Source organism: Pinus tabuliformis, chromosome J (genome assembly GCF_031772625.1).
Source record: "Pinus tabuliformis cultivar Carrire ecotype Pingquan chromosome J, CPIR1, whole genome shotgun sequence".
NCBI classification, from domain to species: Eukaryota; Viridiplantae; Streptophyta; class Pinopsida; order Pinales; family Pinaceae; genus Pinus; species Pinus tabuliformis.
Genome location: NC_142295.1, coordinates 914,650,960 through 914,678,147, shown reverse-complemented (window position 1 = coordinate 914,678,147; position 27,188 = coordinate 914,650,960). Strand labels below are relative to the sequence as shown.

Sequence of the window (27,188 nt, the reverse complement as noted above, 5' to 3'; positions counted from 1 at the left end):
ATAACATCCAACAAACCGAAAGTTGCTGGGTGCAGACTCCACTTCAGTTTTTTCCCTATGAATCGTGGAGATAGCACCTATAACAATTGCCTGACACATTTCAATGCCTTGATTTGCAATTACAAAAACCATGAACGTCTGATTGTTCATGTATCCTCAATTCAAAACAATTTTTTACAAGAGCTTAGTTGTCTGTAAAGTTCAAAACTTGTACTCAACTCAGATGCATTGTCCCCTCCATAATGGAATGCATCATGGATTCAAATGGCTTCATCCTTGGAGGGATTAGTTTTTTTCCAGAGAATTTTATTCAAAGAAATCATAAATGCATCCTGGAAAACCTTAAATCTTGAATAGCAGGTATAATTTCCTGGATTATGGTCTTTCTCATTTCCTTCCTCTGTTCCTTGGGGATTTTCTGAAGAGCCTCTATCACATTTATATTATTTTCTTCAACTGTCTCTTCTGCTATGTAAACTGAAGATGCCATGGATACTTATAATATGCTGTAAAGGGATTGAACAACACATGAATGCACCCAACTTTAAGAGAATCGAACAGGGATTTTTCATAATACTCATCCAAACCTCAATACATACATGGGACAATATATCGTAGACCAACAGAGCTCCTATAGCGCCCCTGTAGTATGCAGACGTTACGGCTCTGAACCGTTCCTGACCAGCAGTGTCCCAAATCTGCGCTTTAATCTCCTTCTTGTCGATTTCCAAGGTCTTTGCCTGAAATTCCACACCGATCGTTGCTTTTGAATTTCGAGAGAACTCATTTTTGGTGTATCGCGACAGTAAATTGATTTGCCAACGGCGGAATCGCCTAACAATACAATTTTGAAAAGATAATCTTCACTTTGCTCATTGTCCGCATAGGCCATTTTGGGCTCGAATTAGGGGCAGGCGGACAGGAATTATACAGTTCTGCTCGATGGACTTGCCATGGCAAAATTAAATTGCAAATTCATTCACAAGACATATTGCAAATATATGAAACAAGATAGAGTCGTGAATATTTTAGAACAGAGAAGAAAATACAAATGTCCAATCCAAAAAAAGAAATGCGGAAGACGCAGGAATACAAAAGCTTTCTTCAACGGCATATGGCGAAGATTGCGAAGAATTGCACAAATAAAACTCGGAATAGAAGATAACCGAGCCGGAATTCCAAACGTTCACTACTGTCTGTCTGCGAAGGGTTTCGAGCGGGAGCGGGTAATCTCTACAGGGAGTTCAACCAGTGCTGATTAAAATTCCAATCTGATCCAACGGCACAATATCTTTTGATCGTCTAACACATCAGATCAATGGTAGAAAATAAGACAGGGTGGCATATAAGGGAGTTCTTCCCAGAGGGAAACGCCTTACGGCGTAATAATACAAATCACAGGTATAGTTTCAAGAGATGCATAATCAGCCAGTAATCTCCCCTCTCACTAATTGTTGGCCTAGTGTCCTATTTTTGTTCAAATGAATCAAAGGAACGCTGCTGATTCAATTCTCCAAACTGCCAGTATCTGTTTTACAACGAACTAAGAAAAGCAGATCTAGAGGACTCTATAAGGACTTGATTATAATTACTGAAACAGTTTCCTCAGAAATCAGATCCTGCTACATGTTACCCTTATTCCAGAAAGCATTCAATAGATCAGGCCGGAAATTAGTCCAGGCATACAGTGGAAGCACTAGGAATCTTCTAAATCAAAGTATCCAGAACCTACATCTTTGCACTTTAAACTTCTGGAAACTTTACTACGAAGTTCCAGGCCCTGTATTTCAGAATGCTTTGTTTCCATTCCTCGTAATTTTGAGCCATTTTAGGTTTAATTCAACTTGCCTTACAGCATCATAAATGCACTTTCAATGGCTCAGCTAATTGCTATTTACTTTTCCCAAACTGCTATCTGGAATTCATCTTCATTAACTAAGACTTCATCACAAAATAGTTCCAAAACATTGGCATTACTATTACTGTGTGACGTTCGATATTCCAATGTAAATGAGTCATTATAACCACTTCATAGATTAAGTTGAGAGTCGTCCCAGTATATAACCTTCAATATAAATCAGGACCTTCACTCATGTAGACCCACAACTACAGCCATCCCTTGTATATAAAAAGTTAACAACAAAGAAATCCTGGTGCACTTGCCATAGTGACATAATCTTCTCTTTATGGCACCATGAACGCAAGAGAGACAAACTATTCACCTTCGGTCATTTTTACTGGCTAACAAATTCAATACAATTAATCTGTCAAAAGGGCACCCTGATTTATGCAGATTTGCTGCTGCTACCAAAACTCTCTTATTACCAGCTTGTCTCGTGAGTCAAATTTTAACACCATAGATCCTTGGTTGGGCTCCACCCATTATCTCCCATAGGAATCGCAAAGAGAAGCCGCTAAAACGTTCATTCTTTATCACTGTGTCCTTTAATCTTCTTCCTTGGTACACGAGTCTCTCTTTTGCAGAGAAAACTAAGCGACTTTTTTCGAACATCAACAGTGAGCACTCTCATCAAAAATATTTGTAAAAGTCCACCTGCATCAATAGATATTGTGTCTCGGACACAAGCTGACCCTTCATGATGAATTATGCCGTTGTAAAAATATATATGGAAGCAACGCCATGGAAGACATACTCTAGTTCCTGAGAAGGTGCATATCCCGCCACTTCATGTAGAAACAAAGTCTTGACAAACTTGAATATTCTGTTGTTTAGATAGAATTTTCCATATTTCCAGCTTTAAAGCATCAAGTTTATCAGACAATTCCGTTGCCAGATGAGGTGAAGTAACTTGCAAGTCCAACTTTTTCCTTCGGGCACTAAAATGAAAATTCGGTGTTGTACTCGATAGAAAGTTTTCAAAAGTTATCAACAAGACCTGACAAACTTCATATTCATAGAATCTTTGCACATCTGATATTTGTGAAGATAAGTCTCTCCAAGGATTGTTAAATGACCTGTAAATGGAAATCATGTTCTATCAGCCTATCAGTTCATAAATGAATATCATTTTTCAGTTATACACTCAAAGCCTTGGTTTGACAAATCTCTTTTCAATATTAATGAATTACCAATATATTGACAAATTTGAAATTGTGTGCTCTGTACGTAAATCATATGAGCAGCATAATAATTCAGCATCATTTTGTGGATACATAAAAAGAGCACAATAAAAATTAAAATATAAAATATACTAACCAACGCCAGGAAGTGTTGGCCTCTACTGGACATGAAACCTCTGACAAAAGAAGAATCATCAAGCTCGAAAATGTGCCATGGGAAGAGGTTCCATCTGGTAAAAGACCAAAACCATTTTTCTGAAGCAACTTAGGAAGGGATTATACAAAATTTGCTACAAACATCAACCCAAACAAAGCAATAGCATTACAAATATTGTTTAACTTACCAATGAGATCTGTGCCATCTACAAGCAACAGCAAGCTAATAGCTGCGACAACTGATGACAGCTCTCTGCAGTGCACTTCAACAAGCTTGTGAAGATATAATATTAACTGGGCCAAACCCTTGTTAATTTTGGAATCTGGCTCCATTTCAGAGAGGCACCTTGATGTCTTTAAACTTTCGAGTAAAGAAAATAAGGATGTCAGGTTAGTTCTCTCTGGACAGTTGGCTGTCCTAGAAAGCATTCCAAGGATGACAGATGCTACTAACCAACGCAGCAACTTCTCCATCATTGAATCTTGACATTTTTGATCTTTCAGTAAATTCCACTGCTTGTCGACAGGTGTTTCCCTTTCGAAATTTGAAAGGGAATGCATTTGCATGGCACTAGAACAAGCCCACATCCCTAGTTTTAATAGCTTTAATTTATCCTGCCATCCATGAAGCAAAACAAAAGTTTTAAAACAATATAAAAAGGATATCTTTTTTTTCAAGGGAAATCATACTCTTTTTCAGCCCAAGGGCAAGAGTGAGGGTGAATATAACAATATTCATAGGCACATAGCCATTACAACAATATTTCTCATCATCGTAGGGAATTGAACATGGGTGGAGGAGATAGCAATATTCTACCCAACCACCTGAGATAACCCCAATTGAAAATAATAAAAACGATGTACCCATACTAATTAAAATTTGAAAAAGTATTAATACAACACAAGGAATGATCATATTCAATTGGTGGTTTCATCAATTTGCTAGGAACAGTGTTTTTAAAACCGTTTTCAAAAACCGGTTACCGGTCAAACTGGCCGGTTAGCAAGGCGGCCGGTCCGAACCGGCCAAAAAACCCGGTTCTATATGGCATTTCACCTTTTTTTGGCCCTAACTGGTGAAAACCGGCCGGTTTAGGACGGAACCGGCCGGTTTGTATCAAACCGGCCGGTTCCGTCCTAAACCGGCCGGTTTTTGGCATGCCCACCGAACCATGCAAAAAGGCGGATTTTGACTGTGGTTTAGGGGTTTTGGGGGGGAGGTAAAGGTGTTTTCCCTCCAAAAACACCCTCTCCAAGCTATAAGAGACCCCTCTCACTCTCATTTGTCTCACACAACTGATTTGGAGTGTTTGTGAGTTTGTTTGTGAGCTTGGAGAGTGTGGAGTTTTTGCTGAAGTAGTCATCTTGGAGTTGGAGTTGGAGCTATTTTGGAGATAGTGTGTAGTTGTCAGTGGAGTTGCCATCTTCAAGAGGAGGCTAAGGGAGCTAGTTTGCATTTCCAGGTAAGGATTTGCACTTGATAATTCCACATTTGAGTCTGCTGTCCATGAATTTTTTTTTTATGTGTTATAAACTTCTCACTTCTATGATCTATCATGTATGCTATAAACTCTCTAGCTCTATGCTATCAAATTTTGTAGCTTGAGCCTTGCATGTGCATTTGTTTTCCTACATTTATCTTTGGTTTTCCATGTTGCTTAGCTGCAATTTTTTTTTTAAATGGCAGATTTCTTTGCAAATTGTTATTATTTCAAGCAAACATGGCTCCAAAAGGAAAGGACAGTGCATGGGCTCATTGTGATGTAATTGATGGAAAAATGATATGCAAATTATGCCATAAATCTATTGGAGGCGGGGGTATTCTTAGGTTGAAACAACACTTGGCTGGGATAAGAGGCCAAGTAAAGCCATGTAATGCACCAAATGCACTGTTAGGTCCTATTAGGGCAAAATACATTTCCAAGCTTGAAAAATTTTATGAGGATAAGGCTAGGGAGAAGGCCATCCAAGATGACATTGCAAGGAAGAGGGAATTATTAGAAGCCATGAAAGAGAGTGGGTATGATGATTATGAGATTCAAGACTCCACTTCTATCCTTTTCACCAATGATCCCTTTCACTATGTTCATCCTTCTGTTGGCCAACCATCAAAAGGAACAAAGAGAACAAACATCCAAAGTTATTTCTCATCTTCTGCCAACATTGCCTCTTCTAATCCCACTTCCTCCCAGCCAAGTTCTCTACCCACTTTGGATCAACATTGGAAAAGACAATGCAAAGAAACTTCTCACCAATACATTGCTAGATGGTGGTATGATTCAGATATCCCATTTAATGCTGCTTGCTCACCTTATTACCAAGCTATGTGGGACTTTGTTATAGCTGCAGGAAAGGGCTTCAAAGGCCCTAGTATGCATGACTTGAGGGGAGCTCTTTTGCAAAAAGAGATATCTTCCATTGATGAGTATTTGGTTGATTTTAAAGATTCATGGCTCAAAACAGGTTGTTCCATTATGTCAGATGGATGGTCCGATGGAAAGAACCGCACTATCATTAATTTCCTTGTTTCTTGCCCTCAAGGAACCATGTTTTTGAAATCAGTTGATGCATCTGATAAGGTAAAGGATGCAATCCTTCTAGTTGAGCTTTTGGATAGCGTTATTCAGGAAGTTGGGGAGCAGCATGTTGTGCAGGTCATCACTGATAATGCCTCAAACTATGTTCTTGCTAGAAAGATTGTTGAGGCCAAATATAAGACCATATTTTGGACTCCATGTGCTGCACATTGCATCGACCTCATGCTTGAGGATATAGGCAAAGTGGAGTGGGTAAAAAACATTGTAGAGCATGCCAAGTGCATTACAAAATACATTTACAACCACTCATGGGTATTGAACCTAATGAGGAAACACACTGGAGACAAAGAGCTTGTTAGGCCTGCAATTACGAGATTTGCAACTCACTTCCTCACGTTGCAATGTCTCAATGGTCAACATAAAAACTTGCAGAAAATGTTTTCCTCTGAAGAATGGTTTGAATCTCGGTGGGCTCGTAGACCAGATGGAAAAGACACCAAAAAGAAAGTGTTAGACACTTATTTTTGGAAAAGGTCTGTAGAGCTTGTGAAAATTACCAAGCCCCTTGTTAAGGTGCTAAGGTTGGTGGATGGGGAAAGATTGGCCATGGGCTACATTTATGAAGCTATGGATCAGGCAAAGGAGCAGATACGGGCAGCTTACAAGGTCAGGTTAGCTAAATATGGCCGTATATGGGAGATCATTGATAACAGATGGAACAATCAACTCCATCGTCCTATACATGCAGCTGGGTATTTTTTGAACCCAAGGTATCACTATAAAAATCGGCTAGGAGATCAACGTGATGGGGAGGTCAGAGTTGGATTGATTGATTGCTTGGAGCGCATGGTCCCTAGCCATGTAGATCAGTTGGAAATACATAGACAACTTACTAGTACTTTTGGCAAAAACTTGGCAAAGATGGCAAGAGATGTGGACCAACCAGGTAAGCAATTCCAATTTCCATTTTGTTTTTCTTTTCAAGTTAAAATTGTTTACGTTCTTTACAATTCAAATTATAAACTAAGTTACTAATTAATGTCTTTTTCTTTGCAGCACATTGGTGGGAGTCATTTGGTGGCCAGTGTCCTCAATTGCAAAGGTTTGCAATTAGAGTCCTCAGTCAAACTTGCAGTGCTTCAGGTTATGAGCGCAATTGGTCTGTTTTTGAGCGCATACACACGAAGAAGAGAAACCATTTCGAACAAAAACAGTTAAATGATCTTGTTTTTGTGCAATACAACCTTCGACTGAGGAGGAACCAAATGATGAGCAAATCACCTGATCTAGATCCCATTGTGTTGGACAATATTGATCCAACATCAGAATGGGTGGAGGAGACTGAAGATCCTGTGTTTGAGGCTGATTTTGATATCGACATGGCTTTAATGGGGGATGAGGCAGATTATGTGGCGGCACCAGAACCAGGATCAGTAGCGGCATCAAGGAAAGGCATAGAACCAATGGAAGGCACTAGTCGTGCAGGTCGACAAACTCGTGCTTCCATTAGGTCCACTTCTATTGTCATTGGTGGCATTGATACTGAGGTTGCAGATCAGGCTAAGGCATCCTTAGACTCTGAACCAAATGATGTCTATGTAGCTCTTGATGATGATCCTGTGTCTAGTAGTGGTGATGGACTTGATGATTGATCATGTGTACACTGTAGACTTGTAGTAGGCCAATGGCCTCATAGCTTGCAGCATTGTTTTTGGACTTTATAGGCCATTTAGAGCCTCATTTCTTATGTATTTTGCTATTTTGTCGATGATAAGTATTGTACTCGGTGCCATTTTGATATATTCACCTTTACATGGTATATAAATGAGCAAACTTTGCATATTTTGTCTCTATTGGCTTGGAATCATGGTTTTACATCTTAAAAATAGTTTTGTTACATTAAAAATTAATTATTTAATGTATTTTTTTAAACCCAGTTCGTTTAGACCAAACTAGTCCCGGTTAGACCGGTTCCGGTCGGTAAACCAGTTCATTAGGTGGATCGGTCCGGTCACCGGTTCCGATTTTAAAAACATTGGCAATGGCTAGGAATCCCCAAGAGGAGATTTAAAGAAATTTCTACTTAATGATTACGAACTGATGTACAAATTTGCAATTCAAATAAAATCTTGTAAAATCATTATCCAGAATGGATCTAGATTACTCAACAACATCAAAAGAAAAGACTAAGTACTCCGTCTATGGTAAGTTAGTATTCAAATGTAGGAACTACAGAACATATGGATCCTGATGCATGGGTCAATGCAATATGAATGGACTCAGAGAAATCAGCAAGAAAGTCACATGAATAAATTGATTATTATAATAAAAAAGGAAGAGATATTACAAGGAATAACAGAAAATTTGCTTCATGCCAAAACAGAGCAGTCAATTCCACTTGTAATTTTTGCAATTTAGAGTGCAAAGCATGCCTTCAAATCAAAATACAATTAAATTAAAGCAACACTAAACATTTTCATATATGCAAATCGACACAACTAAATCCCCTCTGTAGAGCATCCGACAAACCTCAAGGCTTGCAGCTCCCTGATGATGTTAGTACAGTAACGTGAACATAAACTTCATAAATCAAAATAATAGTCACATCAAAACAGACTTGATCAGTCCTCACAGCCAAAGATAGATACCGAACACAAAAAATGAAGTAATCAATGTCTAAAAAGCATCAACACTGCATTACTATGACATGATCTAAAGTGTCTCTGAAGTCAGACAAACAGACAGACAGACAGATACCTCCAAATTGTGGGATACATTTCATCAAACTGCACTCGTTTCAAAGAAGTTGCATGTAAGAACATAATGCTCATTATGACAACAAGGCTAGATTTATATAATTATTAATAAATGTATTGTTTGCCACAAGCCAGCTGCCATATCGCACTTTTAATGGAGATCTCACAATAATGGAGATCTCAATGTGAAGACAGTGATAAGATCTCAGTGGTGACAATGTCTTGATGCTAAGAAGGTCGAAATGGAAGAGGAGTCAAGAAGAAGGTTGACTGTCAAGAGAACTTGTGTCTTGGTCTTGGAGTGGCTAATAGGTCAAGGGTCTTGGTATTCGTCAATTGGAATCTCTATAAGAAGAATTTGTGTGGTTTTCCTCTTAAAGAGTGAGAGTTTTTGGCCCTGGCTGATAGCCTACATTCTGTGTCTCTTCTCTATTTATGTTCAAGCATTGGTAACTGTTTGATGAAGAAAAACACTAATAACTTAAGCAACTAGAAGATCCTAATCTAATGAAGTAAAAGTCATTCACAAGCAGTTACTAAAGAAGAGAAATCACCTAATTCATGATGCCCTAGATTTCTCAATAGTCCAATGGAGGAAATTTGTCCCTGAGCTGCCAAATTAACACTCCCTCTCAGCTGGGGAGAAATTTATGACTGCATTATGAATCTCATCTCAAAAATATCGTCATTAGGGTCACTAAACCAAGTCAGATCTCGTCTTTGATCATCTGCTGAACATTCTTGAATCCAAAAAAGAAGAATCAACATCATAAGGGAGCTCAGGCTACCACCCTATATCCAAGGACAATAGGCAGTAAACTGCTTACCATGAGGTAAGGATTGCAGCGACCCTATTGTCTGTTGATCTTCCCAACTTGACCGTCAAAAATCAGTGGTAGAACACCTACATCCCTTCACTTCAGCAAGATACTACTTACCATAAATGGTAAGGATCATGGCTATCCCAAGTCTCCTCACCCATTGGCCAGATGGGTGGTAATCCCAACAAGCCCAGCTTGTGGGTGGGATGCCAACTGGGTTATGCTTTGTCAAGTTCCAGAAGTGACAATAGGCAGGATACTACTTACCATGAGAGATAACGATCACAACTATCCTATTGTCAGACAATAGTCAGGATACTACTTACAGTGAGGTAAGGATCACAACTATCCTACTAAGTTACTGGAAACGTCCCTCCAAAATCCTAGAAATGTTGTTCGGCATTTCGAAAACGGAAACAGGTACAAAACGACACAAAAACGGAAATAAGTACGAAACAACACGAAAATGACATTGAAACTACACTGAAACGTTTCATAATTTTGGAAACGCAAGATCCTATTTCTGAAATGTTTTAGTTTTTTTGGAAACGCAGGATCCTATTTTTGAAACGTTTCAATATTTTTGGAAACGTAGGATCCTATTTCTAAAACGTTTCAGGCATTTTAAGGGTTTTGGATCTGCTTCCAAAGTTGCCTAACTTAGATATAACGTTGAATGTCATGTCTCATGTGACTTTGTTTGATGAGGAGGCACCAATAATTGCATCTTCAAGTGGACTTGGTAGCAATGCTCCCACTCATGAAGAGGATCCAAAAGTTGATATGGAGTGTAATTACATGGATCAAGACATATTTGAGATATGTAAATGTAATTTATGATGATGTTTTAAACTTTTGAACAATTAGCATTATTAATTTTGGTGATGATGTTGATGATTGAAATTGGAAACAGAAACTTGATGATATGTTGAATGTTATAATAATGATGATGACAATGTTTAAACTTTATGCTGAATTGATGATGATGATTATGTATTTTTAAATATAGAATCTATATTCTAAAAGATCAATGGTATCCGGATTTTTTGAAAATTCATTGTATCCATTTCAAACCTTGTTTTCGTATATGTTTTAGTGCAACTTAGCTATCCTATTGTCCATAGTTCCCTCAACCCTAGGAGCTTTTTGGTTCAATTCCTCTCCCTGGGAGCTCATGTTGATTTGGGGTAGCCTTGGATGTGCTCTATGCCTCAAATTTTGGAGGGAGGCTTAGGCACATGCATTCCAAAGAACCCAGAAACCGTTTTGGGAAATTCCACCCAGAGACGATTTTATTAAAATAATTAATATTTTTAATGGGGTTCCTAAGTCTAAACTTAGGAAAATTAAAATATTAATGGGTATTAATCTAATCAAGGGTGAAACTTCTAGAAAAATCCATGGATCAAGCCAAAACGATCTGAGCCTTTGATTAAGATGTAATCTACGCTGTTGGTTGTCCAATAGGAAGATATAAGAAGGGGCTTGAGGGTCATTTCGAAAATACACAGAGAGATTGAGGAAACTGATTTTCTGAAGTGAGAAGTTCTCAGGAGGAAAAATCGATTGAAGAGATCTTTTGCAATTGAGGGGCAGGGATAGCAGCTTTTGCAGAGAGAGATTCTCAGCCGGAGATACATCAGTAGAGAGAGGCAAAGAGTGATCCAATAGCCTTGACGCAGGGTCGGAAGGGCCACACAGAAGCAGTGAGAGAGAGAGAGAGAGAGAGAGAGAGAGAAAGTTGAAAGTCAGAGCAGAGGGTTAGTTTTAGCAACCGGAAGCCGAGGTGTGAGACTGGGAGGCTGAGACCAGTGACTCTAGGCTACTGATCGATTCCCCAGTTAGGGGGGGGGGCAGTGCCTGAGAGGGTTGACGCTGGGATAGCGCAGTGATAGCACAAAGACTACCAGAGGCACCTCATCCAGCAATCGGAACAACCAGAACCTTTTCTCGGTGATTGTGTGAGGTAAAACCCACAAAGCTTCTGCCAATATTTCTCTCTGTAACTAAATAACCCTGTGAGGTATTTAGTGATGTATTTAAAATTTGCTACTGCTTAATAATAATAAACCCTCAGAGCTGCTACATCGGTTTTCCCACATTGGGTTTTTCCGGAGACTTTTGTCCAAAAATAACTGCCCTATGTGTTTCTATTTTCCTTGCTCAGTTTCTATGTTTCAGAATCATAACTAATTTGGTGTAGGTTTCTTCAGTAATTTACTTCAATGTTTCAAGAAGAAATCTCAAATAAGCTTGTAACATAATTTACAATCTAGGTAAAGTAGATTCAGTTGGTTGCAGTATCCAGAGATTGTTAGATCTAGGAATTTTCATAGCTCAGACAGGGGGTTGTTAGGGTCCTATATTTCATAGAATGAGTAGTTTTGACCTGATGATTTATATTTGAAAAAATGTAAATAATGTTTCATGTTTGAAATTTATTTCCAAAAGAAAATGAAAAAAAATGTATATATAGAAAAAGAAAAAGTAAAATAAATGTAGGGGATAGAAAAAATAGAATAAAGAAAGAAATGAAAGAAAAGAAAAGAAAAACAAAAAGAGAAAAAATATATGAAAATGTCCCCCTAGGTGAGCAAGTCTAAATGCCACCAAGAAAAATCAAAATTGCATGAAAGGTTACTGTAAGAATGTGTAAATAATGTACGCAGCTTGTTTAAATGCCACATTGTGAATAGGAGAATTAGAAATAGTTAGTCTAATCACACTGTTTAAACGTAATTAGTCTGAAAATAGATTTTAATTAGGTGAGTGAATAAATCAATCACACAGTTTAATCGTGATTGAGTTTGATTAGTGTAGTTAATCACCATTTAATAATGATTAACTGACATAGAAAAATGAATAAATGGGCTTGCAAAATCAAATGCGCCCTAGATGTGATTAATTTGATTTTGAGTAAGTTAATCATGAGGTTGAACGTGATTAATTGTTTGTAATGGTGTATATTATACCATAACATTTCCAAGGTTGTAATAAAGCTCGATGACGACAAAATAGTACGGTCGACGGGATTATTTATTGTGACAAATCAACGGTCGAGAACTTCCCCGCCCGGATCAACAGCGGGGACGTGTTTTCGGACCCCCTCGAGCTCCATTCCACTTCATCCATTGGGGGGGGGGTCTAAAAGTCCCGCTATGTGTCACCCCTGCATCATTTCGCACCCCCCCTCGCCTTTTCACTCATTGCACCCCCTTGAAAAGACGTGCAGTGTTGACCGCTCGCTCCTCCACCAGTCCCTATCCGCCACGACACCTATTCCCAGCCCCACGTACTGTCCGCCAACTCAGCATCGCGGACCCCACTCCCATAAACTTCCTTTCTGTTTAACCTATCCCGAGAATCCGTCTCACTCCCAATCAAAGGCTGCCATCTGAAACTCTCCTACCCACGTCAACAAACCGTTACGCCAATTAATTTCTCCCGCTCCCTTTGCAACGGATCCGCTTCATGTAACGGTAAAAGCCAAACGGTAATTTAGAAATTACCTTATTAAGCACGGTTAAAACCACAAATTCCTTTCTTGAACTTGTTTTGCACGACCTGTACAAGCTTTCAACCTTCCACGCTGTCACAGTAACAAGACAATTTCTTAGTGGCAGTGATCCAATCGCTTTCAAAGACCCCACTCCAGCATTCTGCAGTCAGCCTTTTGTTCCAGATAATCCTAGTGTCGTCATCCCCCTGCTTACTTTTAAAGATTGACAATGCCTCCTAAGACTAGAGCTCCTAAGGACAAGGGAAAGAAACTAAAGGAAAATCCCATGCTACCCTCTCCTATTGATCTAGATCATCTACCCTTAGTTCATCTGCAGTATAAAATCACTAAAACTAGTCGTGAATTCAACTTGTTCGAACTTCACAGTTGGTTGAAGCAAAAATTCTTAGATCAAAGTGATGAATTGAATCTATGGGAGTCTACCCTCCCTCAATTCATGTTCCCACAGACCCATCACTTCCTTGAACTAGTCTCTTGGTGTCAATTGAGCTATGTACCCTCCCAAAGAGCGATTATGAGTCGAAATGGTGAAATTCTGATCACCATCACAGCTGAAGCCATATCTCAAATGCTCCAAGTGACAATTCCGGAGCCTTCTAAGCCACTTTCAGTAGACTCTCTCACAGAGCTTTACAAGAACTTAACCTTCCCTCAGAGAGCAAAAATATTCGAAATATTTCTTCCTAAAGATGCCCAATTACCGAAAACAAACCCTCCATACTCATCTTCTATGTTCCCTGAGGTAACCAAACAGATCATCAACATCATCTCATACCTACTTAGTTATCACTCTAATCAGTGGGTTGATGAGGCCATTGTTGGCTTCCTCTCAATTTTTACCACTGGTGAGAAACCTGTTGTTTATAATTACAGTGAATTTATCGCGGAGGCAATGCATGAGCAATTCATGAAGTTTCCTATAGAGGGAGCTTTCAAATATGTTGTTGTGTTAGTTTATATGTTTATTTATCATCAAGCAGACAAGTTTCCATTCACTATGTAGAAGATGAATGAGCAAGGTAGTGCTCAATCAATTATACATTGGACCTCTCTGTTTAGGAAAAACTCCACAGAATTCACTTTCACAGACTATGTTGATCAGTTTATGTATACAATTATTTCTCTGCTACACAGTGATTTGGAGCCTAGGATAAGAGCAGATATTAAGAAGGTGTTGCATCTTAGTGACTAGGTGAAGACAAGTGACTGGTATTTATACCAGAATTACACCAAGATCAGAATCTATGGGTGTGAATTGCCGCCCTATAGGCTACCAAAATTTGTCCCCATGAAACTGTTCTCATTAGAATACATCAAACAAATGATACATATGGATGACCTACATTTTGTGGCAGCAAATAAAAAGGCACCATTTAAAATCAAAGCGGAGATAGGACCTTTTGTGTGCAATACCAGAACAACTGGTAAAGAAGCAGATTTGCTATTGAAACAACTAAACTTCAAACTGAGCTTCACTTGGTCTTATGACCCTTTGGTATGATTTCAAAGTTGAGGGTGGAGCAAAAGACTACTACCTACACACATACTACTCAGCCAGAGATCAAGCGATATATGAACTGAGACCAGTGGGAGGAAAACACCTTGCAGGAACCATAGGAGCAGATGTTATCTACAACCACCTCACAAACACCCATCCCTCAGGAGAAGCATGACAAAAGGCCCAGAGAAGAAGAGTCTTCTCCAGTAACAGAGATTGAAGCTAAGCAGCTTTTAATCTACACTAAGAAGCCTAAAACGAATCAACCACTAGTCTTTATATAGGAGGAGGAAGAGCAAACTACCATAGTCATGTCAGGTAAACATACTTCAACAACATCAGAAGACATCTTTGCAAGTATAAGATAGGAGGATGTCTTTCTAGGCTCTCCATCTTCCTCTGTTTCTCAAGATCCTCCAAGAACTCCACAAACAAGTGACTTGGCTCAAGACATTGTTGAGCCTAATATTTTTGCCAAATACAGGGCAACTGAAAAGAGGAACGAGATGTTGAAAGCCACAACTTACACTCAATTTTGGAAAAAGACAGCTGCATCATAGCACAGGCTCCATTCAACATTTGACACAGAAAAGGGCAAAATGCAAATTGCATTTCTTGAAGCTAAAGTGCCAGCCCCAAGGACATCAGCAGATTACAAAGAATCTGTATTTGGTTTTGATACACAACAGATCCATCCAATAGATCAAATAGATATGCATAAAGAAACTAGTGAAATGATGTATTCTACACTAACAAATGCTGCCATGTCTGCTTCTAGATTGTAGGTATCGTTAAACAACACACAGTCATAACTAAATTTGGAAAGGATTTCATCCTTAGCCAATGATACCAGGATCAAGTCACGGGAAGACTTGGTGATCAAATTGTGAAACAATCCCAAAGATGTAAATGCAGCAGAAGAGTTGGCGAAAATAAAGGATGTTGATATAGCAGCATTAAGGAAACAACTAAAACTGCCTACCACAGAAGATCCATAGGCTAAGGAAGCCGGAGAGATGGAAAAGAAGAAAGAAGATATATTTTGGATAGTTATTGAACATAACAGCCAAATCAGGGACATGGAAGTAGAACTCGAGAAACTGCTCAAAGAAAAGGAGCAGGCAGCACAGTTGGCCATAGTTCCACTTACAATAATCCAATCTCAGTGACCACAACCCCAAGAGCATCTAGATCAACTTCAACACAAGCACAAACATCAGATTCTGCAAGTGAGATTGTTAGAGCCATGGATGATCTGTCCATTTAGGAATAGGAAATTGTTTAATTAAGAGCTCAACTTAAGACACAGTTAGAACAGAAGTTAAAAAATGATAATTTTTATGTGGCAGAGTTGCAGAAAACCCATCAGCTAAATCTTAAAATTGAGCAGTTGCGTAGTGAATAAGTTAAGGGTCAGACTTTGGTCCAAGCCAGAGAAAATATATGGACAAAATCGGTGAAGCCATCACAGACATATGGCCTTCCATACAAATTATTTTTTAGCAACAAGAATTGATACAGAGGCCCAAGGAGGTAGTAAGGAAAATTAAAATAGACTTGGGACAAAAGCCTAGGGATGCAACAACACTTATTAAATTCCTAAATTCCAAAAATAGAGAAGAATTAGAGCGGCTGGGAATTCAAGACAGGACAAAAACTATTTTAGAAGTGAGGAGAACGCACACCAAGAAAAACCTTATGCTACAACTTGAAAATAAGTGTCAGAGACTAGAAACCAGCATACTGAGATTTCATAAGAAGATGTAGGTGCTGAACAGAAAAGGTCTACCAAAATTGATTGATAGGGAAGATAAACTTATGAGCTTGATAGCGTACCAGGAAAAAATATCCACTATTCCCCAAGATAAGTCAATATTTGCAAGTATAAAGGGGCACATAACAGGGAAAGCATTCCTGGAGGCCTTCAATTTCGACTTCTTCATTAGTCATGAGCTCATGCATTTGTTCATTATCAAACCAACTTTCCAGAAGTACACAGATGTCAATGAGGCTTATATAAAATTAGTTAAATTTTCCATCCCTACTGAAGACAGATGGGAAAAATTGTGTGAATTACTTGAGTAATTTTTATCTTCGACAATGTAGCAAAGTTGGAGGCTCAGTCATCAATAGTCATCCTCAAAAATAGGGCCAGCAGTTCCAACAATTTGAAGATTCCTAAATTTTTGTACTATTTTTGTAATCAGTTGTTAGATATTTTTAGGATCCTATCTTGAACTTTAGAGTCAAGATATTTTGCAATATTTTCTATAAGTACTTCATAATTCGAATTATGAAGGGCTGGGAGTTGTTTTGAAGAAAAGGACTTGTAGGAGTGCAATCATTACAGGGTTCTTGTGTCATTTTTATTGGTGAAGTGCATCTCTCTTTGTTAATTTGTTTTCTTTTATTCTCATATGTGATTCTAAAATCTGAATTATTCTAAGAAGATAAAGAACAAAATTTGTTTGAATGTACACTCTGTCTCTGGCTTAAGAATAATTTTTATGTTTTCCACTGAAGATTAAAATTAGAATTCTTAACTGCTCTGTTTTTAATTGGATCTTTAAATCTTTTCCTCTCCTTCACACCATAAATCTTAAATGATCCAGTGAATTTGCCAAACTTGCCCTGTATGTTTAGCCTCCTCTTATACTTTTCCTGTTGACATCTCAACGATCGAGATTAAGTCCCTAATCAACAGCTAAGAATATATATGGCTTGATCCATGTCTTTTGGACCACTCTATCACAAATTCATATTAATACACATTAATATTTTATGTTCCCTAAGTTTAGACTTAGGGACTCCATTAAAAATATTAATTATTTTAATATCTCCTGATATGTTTAGAATCTGCCCAAACCCTTTTTGGGTATTGGAGATCTCATGTGCCCCAACCTCTCCACCAAATTTCATGGTGAGAGCACATCAAATGCTACGCCAAATCAATACTCCCTCTTAGTGAAGACTGTGCTCTAGCAATACTCCTCATTGAGTATTACTCTGATCATCCGGCATCGGTACCTGTGTTGATGCTAGGCCTTCTTGCCCAACATCCTCTGCATTGCTGCATCTTGTACTGCTGCCCATGGTTTTGCCACTACCACTGTTGCATCTGTATGACAGCTCCCTCTGCATTTGTGTTACTGTTGGTCCTTTCTCCCAGCACTGCATTTGCACTGCACCTCCTCTCATCATGTTGCATCGTGCTGCCCACTACTGGACTGCAACTCAGTTACTGAGAAGTAAGTAACTGATCTCCTTGTTGGGCTCGAGACACCCATTGATGCTGAAGCTCCCTCTATCGCTGACAAGTGCTCCCTCACTGACCTCTGTGCTGCTGCAACAACTCCCTGCATCTCGCACCATTGCACACCTCTTTGTGCCATCCTGCACTGGTGCAAAACTCCTGTGCCTGTCGCATTGCTGCAGCTTGCTAGCCTCGCGCTACCTTGGGACTCCTGCACTGTAGCTCTCTCTGCCGCTCCATCCGCATCCGTCTCTACACACTCAGCGATTCCTGCTATTCCTCGTCTGGGCTCCCGTAGCAAGGTCTAATCCAAGAGGCTGGGTACCTCAAGGATCCTGCCCCTCATTGCCTGTAGTCCGCCTGACTACAGCTCGACGTCTCCCCACTTCCATTCAAGTGGTGTGTGTGCACTCATGGCACAGTCATTATCTGTCAAAACTTCCTTCTCTGCCCGTGTTGGCGGTGCCTTAGTCTTGGAAGACTCTCCCTTACTCTTCTTCCTTGGGCACTGGGTCGCATAATGACCCATCTCCCCACAGTGGAAGCACTTGATCTTGGAAAGATCTTTCTTCTTCCGCTTCCCCTGCTTTCCCTTAGATTCTAGGGCTACATCCTCCCCCTCCTGCTGAACTTCGATCCCTTTGTTGCTACTACCTGTCTTCGACTATCGTCTGATCTCTTCCTGGCGAAGAGCTGCCCACATCTCGTCCCAAGGTAGGAGAGTCCCTCTGCCCAGGATACTCTGGACAAACACTTCCCAATCTTCTAAGACAACATTCAGGGTTGTCCTCACCATAAGCTTCTGATCCGGTGTCGCTCCTATAGTAGTCAACTGGTCTCGGATCTCATTCAGTCCTTCGAGGAAGGTGTCAATCGATTGACCCTTCTTCATCTGATACGACTGCATCTGGTTCTCGAGCATCATTCTTCTCTACACAAAAGTATGCTGGTACAAGTTCTTGAGAGCCTCCCACAACTCAACTGTCATTTCCTTCTCGGCTATACGTGGTACCACATGATCCTTGACCCCATCAAGGATAATGCACTTGGCCCTCGCCATCACCTCTTTGTACTTGTCGTTATCATTGGGGTCGACTGGGATAGCTATAACCTTTAAGGCGAAGTTCTTGACACGATTCCTGTCAAGCACTGATAAGATTCTTGCCTTCCAGACTGCAAAGTTTGATGCTTCGTCCAGTCTATCCTGGTCTCTTACCCTGTGTAGTGCCATGACACTCCTCTACTTCCCTCCTGGAAGTTCTCTGTTCGACTCCTTTGAGTCTCTACTTCCTGTCTGGAAGTTCTCTTCTAGACTCCCTCTGAGTCCTGATTTCCCTCCTGGAAATCCTTCTGCCACTTCTCGAGATGCCCCCTACTCTGATCGTCTTGTGCAACTGCATGGCTAATCCAGGTTCCTCAGCTAGAAACCCTCGCTAACAACTCCTCTGGCCCTGCTCTGTCAGGTACTGTTCTGACTACAGTACCTGACCAGCTCCACTCTGCAATATTTCTGTAGCCATCTAGACTCCAGCAACTGCCTCTCTATGAACTGCGTCAGCCCTTCTCTGCCTCACGCTGGCTCTGCGTCAGCGACGCTGGCCTCTCTGTGGCTCTGCGCAGCTCCCGGCTTCTTCTGTGTGACTCTGGCTGGCTCTGTGTCACACTTCTTGGCTTTTGCGCTGCTAGAAACAGCTTCTGTCAACTCGGGACAACTGTTTTCTGCTGCAATTGCTCCGCTCGGCTAATGTCTTTTAGTCCTCATGTGATCTGCAATCACGCTCTGATACAATGTTGAAGTTTCTAAGTTTACTCAATTTAGAAACCCTTCATGCACTTTTCCTGATTTATTCCTACCTACTTGTTAATTTTTCTTTAACAAGTTATTTACAAAGTAAACACTGAAAATAAACACCAGTGCATGCTCAACATATTACATATCGGCAACTAAAAGAAACAAGAACAAACACACCACATGACACCATTATTTTTGGACCAATGTCCCTGGAAAAACCCAATGCAGGAAAATCGATGCAACTATCTGAGGGTTTTCTTATTAAGCAATATCAGAGTACAATCTGGGTGCCAAAACTAGCCTACCCAACAGAGAATTTCCTTAGCAGCTATACCTCACAGTTTGAGAGAAATCTCTTGGCTGAAACCCCAGAAAATCCTTCCGGCAGCTCCTCAGCACAAAACTGCTCTGCAACCCCAGCGTCTGCCCAATCTGGACTGCGTTAGCCCCTCTCTGTCTCACGTTGGCCCTGCGTCAGCCCCAAGAGGCCTTGCATCAGCTTCCTGGGTCTCTGTGTCAAACACGCTGGCCTTTCTGGTGCTCTGCGCATCACTTGGTTGCCTCTGCGTGGCCCTGCGTGAGCCCTTACTGGCTCTGCGTCACTCTCCTTGGCTGCTGCGCTACTCTCTTGACACAATTTCTGCTTCTTTGTTTCTCTGTACTCAATGCCCCTCAGCTGCTCTCCCGATCACTGATTCTATCTCTCTTAGCAAACCCCGCTCTAGAGAATAGAATGACTGATCACTCTGGTGTCCTCTCCAAGTGACCCTCAAGCCTCCTCTTATACTTTTCCTGTTAACATCTCAACTGCCGAGATTAAGTCTCTAATCAATGGCTAAAATTAGGTCTGGCTTGTTCCATGTCTTTTAGACCACTCTAACAGAGATTCATATTAATACAGATTAATATTTTATTTTCCCTAAGTTTACTCTTAGGGACTCCATTTAAAATATTAATAATTTTAATATCTCCTTATCTGTTTAGAATCCGCCCAAACCCTTTCTGGGTATTGGAGATCTCATGTGCCCCAACCTCTCCACCAAATTTTGTGGCTAGAGCACATCCATGCTACCCCAAATCAACAATATACTTAGCCTCGATAGTGTTAAGGGCAATGGACTTTTGTTTCTTGCTCATCCAAGATATCATGGCAAAACCCAAGCTAAAGCAGCGCATTGATGTGCTCTTCCTGTCAATAAGATTTTTGGCCTAGCCAGCGTCAGTGTACGCATGAAGTATTACATCTCCGACAGTATATCTCAAACCAAGATTAATCGTCCCATGCTTGGCAGCAACCCAATGTGCATGAAGAGGCTCAGTCATAAATTGACTAAAAGTATTAACTGTAAAACATATATCTGAATGGGTGTTCATAAGGAACGTTAATAACCCAATCAACTATTGATACTTTGAGGGATTCACCAGGTCAGGTCCTGCAACATCTCCACACAACTTCTTGAAGTTCATCTCCATTGTTGTGGCCATGGACTTGCATTCTACCATTCCAAATCTTTCCAACAATTTCGCAACATATTTTCCTTGAGAATGGAAAAATCTCTTTGGGCCTTTGCCATGCCTCTAAGCCCAGGAAGTAATGCATCAATCTGAGTTCTTCAATTTCGAACTCAAATGCCAACACCCTCTTACAGTTGAGAATTAGAGGCTCACTACTCGTCAAGAACAAGTCATCAACATACAAAACCAAAATAAGTCGCATACCTTGGACAACTTTAAAGTAGAGGTTTGGGTTAGCATTGCTTCTTGCGAATCCAAGCTTCACCAGGTAGCTATCAATACAGGGGTACCAAGCTTTGGGGGCTTGCTTCAAATTCATAAAGTGCCTTCAACCTACAAACATGAGTCTTCCTATCATGTACTTCACAGCCTTGTGGTTGCTCAACATATACTTCTTCCTATAGTATGCCATGAAGAAACGCAGTCTTCATATCCATCTGGTGAAGAGTCCATCCTTGACTAGCAGCAAGGGCAACAATAGATCTAATAATAGTATAGTAGGCAACAACTGCAAATATATCACCATAGTCTTCTCCTTCTTTCTGGGAGAAACCTCTAGCCACAAACCTCACCTTATATTTCTCAATACTTCCATCAACTCCATGCTTGATCTTGTACAACCACTTAGAAGTCACAACAAACTTCCCTTTGGGTCTCGAAACCACTTCCCACACATCATTCTTCATAATAGATTTGTATTCTTCGACCATAGCATCTTTCCAAACCTACTCTTTCGCTACTTCTGCAAAGGTGTTTGGTTCAACTTGAATGATAAGAGCTCATAGCCACAACATATCCCTGGTATTTGCATGGCTTCTTACTTTCCCTGAAGGTTACTCTAGCAGCAGCGTGTCTTTTAGCATCCTATAAAGTATCACGAACCCAAAGTGGATTCTTCCTGGCAAGGGTATCAGATGGAGGAGGCTCCAAGGGATCCATAGGTTCCATGGGATCATCAACAACATCTTTCTCGGGCTTAGACACAGAAGGACCTTCTAGTAGGTCCATGCCATCATCCTTCTTTTCAACGGGAGGAGGAGGAATATCCCTCGCTTTTCCAAGGGTAACATCTTCATCAAAAGTCACACCCATGCTAAATTCGATATTCCTTTGACCAGGCTCATATATTCTAAACGCTATTGAATCATTACAATACCCAACAAACATACCTTTCTTTCCAGTGGTTTCCAACTTGTTCCTCTTGTCCTTTGGCACATGAAAGTACACAGGGCAACCAAATATTCTCAGATGTTCAACATCGGGCTTCACACCTGTGAACACTTCTTTGGGAGTCTTGTCACCCAGGGCTTGATGAGGAATCATGTTTTGAACATAGACCATTGTATTAATGGCTTCTCCCAAAAGGAACTTTGGCAGTTTTTGATCATGCAACATGGCTCAAGCAACTTCCATGATGGTCTTGTTCTTTCTTTCAGCCACACCATTCTGCTCGGGATTATAAGGTATAATGGTCTCCTTCTTGATTCCAGCCTTCTTGCAAAAGTCAATGAACTCATTGGAAGTGTATTCTCCACCATTATCAGACCTAAAGACCTTGATTCTTTTCCCTATTTGATTCTCTATCAGTGCCTTGAATTCCTGGAACATATCAAATGCTTCGTCCTTGTGCTTCAAGTAGAATATCCATGTTTTTCGGGAGAAGTCATCCACAAAGATTATGTAATATAGATAGCCACCCAGAGATTTTACCAGCATGGGTCCACATAAATCAGAATGTATGAGTTGTAGAATATCATTGGTCCTGCTTTTGCTAGAAGGGAATGGTCCCCTTGACTTCTTTCCACTGGCACATCTTGGACATACCCCATCATGCTTAATTTGAACTTCAGGCATTCCAAAAACCATCCTCTTTGCTTTAGGCAAGGCATTGTAGTTTAGTTGAGCAAAACTTCAATGCCATAGCTCAATTTCATGATTGTTATCACGTACCAGTGCTCGCAACGGTCTTCCATTGACTCTATAGAGTCTTTCATTTCTAGATCCCGAGGTGAATGCATCCCCCATGCGAGATTCCATAGGCCAGGTGAGGAACTTCCTCTTATGAACGCAACTTTCAACCCTCTATCTTCCAAGGCAAATATAGATACAAGATTCTTCTTTAATCCCAGTACATACATAACCTCCTGAAGAAGAATGGTTTCACATAATCCAAATGAAATGTAACATAACCAAAACCCTTCACATGATAAGTAGAGTTGTCCCCAAGAATGATCTTCAGATTAGTCTCCCTCTCAACCAGATTTGAGAGGACTTCACGGTGCCTAGTGAAATGTCTAGATGCCCCACTATCTACCAACCAACTATCACAGAAATCCGGAGGAGAGGAATTAGAAAGAACAAAAATAAGAATACATTCAGATTAAGTAGTAGTTGCATTATTTCCATATATTGAGTTTCTTGATCTCTTTTGAGGACGTGGCCTTCTTCACGATCATCAGGAGCATCTCTTCTTCTTCTATCATTGAACCTATTGTTGTTGAAGCCATGATTGTAGTTAGACCTTGGAGCATCTCTCTTTTCCGGACATTCTCGAACATAGTGACCATGCTTGTGGCAGTTGTAACATTCAACTTTTGATAATTCCTTTTTGAATCTTCTATTGGGCTCCTTGAATTCTAGAGTGGGCTTTCCTGAATTAGATGGTCTTCCTCTTCCTTTCCTTTTCTTGTCTTGAGCAGCAAATGTAGAGGGATCTCCTTCTTCATGCTTTTGAATTCTTCCTCTAGATATCATCCTGGTTTCTTCTTGAGTGCACTTTCCAACCAACTCATCAAATGTTGGGAACTTGTCATTATTGCTTATAGTAGTAATGAAGGTTTCCCAAATAGGAGGAAGGCCTTGAAGAGCAATGAGCACTAGCTCTCTATCAGATATAGGTTCTCCAACAGTCTGCAATTGATCCCTTAGTTGGGATATCCTCATGAAATATGACTGGACAGTCTTCCCCTTGTTCATTTTGATGTCCTTGAGTTGATTCTTCAAGGAAAGAATGTGATTCAAATTGTTGACCTCATACATCCCAACCAACTTATCATAGATATCATTGGACTTCTTCAACTTTCCAATGTAAGTAAGCAAATGATCTTTCAAAGAATCAATAAGTATTTTCTTGGTTTTGATCTCACCTTTCTTATACTTGGCCTTGGCAACAGTAGGAACATTTTCTGGTGGTTCAAGTGCTTTTCCTTCACAATGTTCCAAAACATTATTTTCATCCAATGTCACTTCCAACCTAATCTTCCAAGCTACAAAATTAGATGAGTCACCCAACTTCTCTACATCCTTGAAGTAAGAAGTACACATCTTCACCAAGTAGCTTCTTCCAAATAGATTCCTTCAAAGGTGATTGCTTTTGTCTCTTGTCTCCTTGGGCTTGTCTTCACCTTAGCTCTGATATCATGTTAATTTTCGAGTGTTCTACATTGTGTTGATTTTTGGGTAGTAGTGGATGTGCTCTAGCTCTGAAATTTTGTTGAGGGGCTAGAACACATGAGATCTCCAAGACCCAGAAATCGTTTGGTGAAATTCCACCCGGATTGTATTTTATTAAAATAATTAATATTTTTTATGAGTTTCCTAAGTCTAAGCTTAGGAAAATTAAAATATTAATGGGTATTAATGAAAATATGGGTGAAAAGCTTCTAAAGACGAGGATCAAGTCTAATTTAATCTTAAACGTTGATTAGAGATTAGATCACAATCGTTGATATCTTAACAGGAAAAGTATAAAGAAAGACTTGAGAGTCATTTGGAGATACACCGGGCAAATACTCAGTGACCTGAGGGAAATCGATTCTCAAGGAGTAAGAGTTTGATTTCAGAGGGAGAGTTGCAGGGTGAAGGAAGAGGAGGGTATCAACATTAGTCGGAGATTGGGGGGGACATAGTGCATCAGGGGAACAACTTAGAGAGGCAGCGCAACAAGGGACGCAATCCTCACGCAGAGGTGACGCAATGGAGGCTAGAGGGTCTTTTGGGTGTCAGAATTTCTCCAAAGGGTGGTGGAAAATTATCTCAAGTGTTTTCTCAGAGGTTTCTCTATGTTCTGCAAATCATTCCTTGTAAAGAGATTATTGTTGAAGAATAATAAATAAACCCTCATCTGCTGCACCGGTTTTCTTGCATTGGGTTTTTTCGGGGACTATTGTCCAAAAATAACTGTGTTGATGTGATTGATTCTTGTGCTTGTATTTCAATGTTCTTTTCTCTATGCTATTATGTGACAACTGCAGTAGAATTTACTTTGATATTTACTGAAGGGTTTTTTAAATAACTTATTGTGGAAAATAAGTAGAAGAAATAAATCAATTACTGTAGTAGAATTTCGTGTTAGAAATTTTCACATGGTATCAGAGCAGAGATTGGGCAACAGGATTAGAGAATCTGCAATGAGTCGTGAACATGATGTTGGAGCAGCAACTCAAAAGGACTCACGTAGTTCTCCTAGGAAAGAGGAAAGCACGAAGAATATAATGGATCACGACAATTCCGTGTTAGCTTCTAGACTGGAAGAAGAAGTTGCTTGCTTGGCAAGTTCTGCTTCCTTTGAGGTTTGGTATATTGATAGTGTAGCTTTTGTGCACATGACGAGAATACAAGAATGTTCTCAAGCTATCAAGAAGAACAGATAAACTTCCAATCACCATGGGAAATAAGTCAGAATGTACCCCCGTAGGAAGAGGTACTGTAGTTTTTCGAACAGAAGAAAGGGATCGGCTTCGAGCTACCAAAGTGCTGCATGTGCCTGGATTGGGGATGAACTTACTCTTTGTATCTCAGTTACAGAACATGGGCTATGATGTTTACATCATTGGGAAGAAGGCATATGTCAAACATCTGAGTTGGAAGAAGAAGGCCCAAATTGGAGTCAGAAGTAACAGATTATATAAGTTACAGCTAGAATCTCCAATGGCACTGATAGGCTGTAGTGGTGAAAAAGATTTGAATGAACTATGTCATAGAAGGATGGGGCACTTACACCATAAGAATTCTCAGAAGAAGCATCATAGGAGTTCCAGAATTAAGTACCAAACGAGACGATGTATGCATAGGTGGCATACTGGGCAAGTATGCCAAAGCTACTTATTCCAGAAGTAACAGTAGGGCAAAGACTGTTCTGGGATTGGTACGCTCAAGTATTTGCATAACCATGTCCACAAAAGCTCTTAGTGGTGTTGAATACTTCATCACTTTCACTGATGACCATTCTAGGAAGACTTGGATCTACTTTTTATAACCGAGGATGATGTTTTTGATCGATTCAAAGATTTTAAAGCTCTGGTTGAGAATCTGACATGGAAGAGGATAAAAGTGTTGCGCTGAGATAATGGTGGAGAATACATTCATAAGGACTTCACTAATTTCTGCGCAAGGGAAGGCATCAGAAGAGAATGGACAACTCCATATAATCTCGAGCAACATGGGGTAGCAGAGAGGAAGAATGGAACTATTGTTGAAGCAACGAGGGCAATGTTGTATGATCAGGATATGCCCAAATTTCTATAGGCAGAAGCATGCAGCACAACAATATATGTTCAGAATAGGACTCTCCTGGAAATACTGAGAGGGGGGTGAATTAGTATTCCTTAGCAATTAGCACTTTTAAATGTTTTCAGAGCATTAGTTAATCTTCAATTATTATTAATGTTTATGCAGTAATAAAAGTAAATAAAAGAACATTGTAGGAACAAGAATTTTAGGTGTAAAACCTCCTTCAGGTCAAAAACCACCGAACGCTTTTCTAATAAATTCTTTAATCTTCAGCCCCAACTGAAATGAAAGTAACAACCTCCTAGAATTCTAGAAAAGCATTCTTCTCTAGCTCCAACTAGAAGGACGCCCCAATGCCCTGGTTTCTTCAGTAATCAACTGAATGGATGCCCCAACACCCTAGCGAGCCACAACTCGCCCTAGCACCACCCTACCACCCTGAAGTGTTCACAGGCCCCAACCTGTAGGCAACTTCATACACCTGCCTAACACCTCCCTGCTACCCTATAATGACTGAAATAAGACAAGACTGTGGATTCCCAAACCAAGGACAACAATCCACAATACAATAAGATGTACAATAATTTTCGTGTACTTGACCAAATACCCAATCACTTTATGACCTACAACCCAACCATGACATCATCCCAAACAGTGACTCCTATACCTCCCAATAGTGCCTCTTTGACTCTAGGCAGAATGACTCTTTCACAAATGACTCTTTTACAATCTTTACAATGATGAATCT

The 27,188-nt window shown here is 40.0% G+C and overlaps 1 protein-coding gene across 2 annotated transcripts in view; it reads right to left on the bottom strand.

Annotated features, from left to right (window-relative positions):
* Nucleotides 1-1,498: 1,498 nt before the first annotated feature.
* Nucleotides 1,499-27,188, bottom strand: part of EMB2788 (ribosome 60S biogenesis amino-terminal protein) — a 380,545-nt gene continuing 354,855 nt past the window's right edge. Inside the window, exons 12-15 of one of the 2 annotated variants that reach the window (XM_089378715.1) lie at nucleotides 3,426-3,852; nucleotides 3,218-3,311; nucleotides 2,655-2,976; nucleotides 1,499-2,554 (exon numbers count right to left, since the gene is read on the bottom strand). In XM_089378715.1, the coding sequence (XP_089234841.1) occupies nucleotides 2,688-2,976; nucleotides 3,218-3,311; nucleotides 3,426-3,852 (810 nt within the window). In that variant the 3' untranslated portion in view covers nucleotides 1,499-2,554; nucleotides 2,655-2,687. Of the gene's footprint in view, nucleotides 2,977-3,217; nucleotides 3,312-3,425; nucleotides 3,853-27,188 lie in introns of both variants that reach the window. The other variant, XM_089378714.1, reaches the window with a different exon arrangement.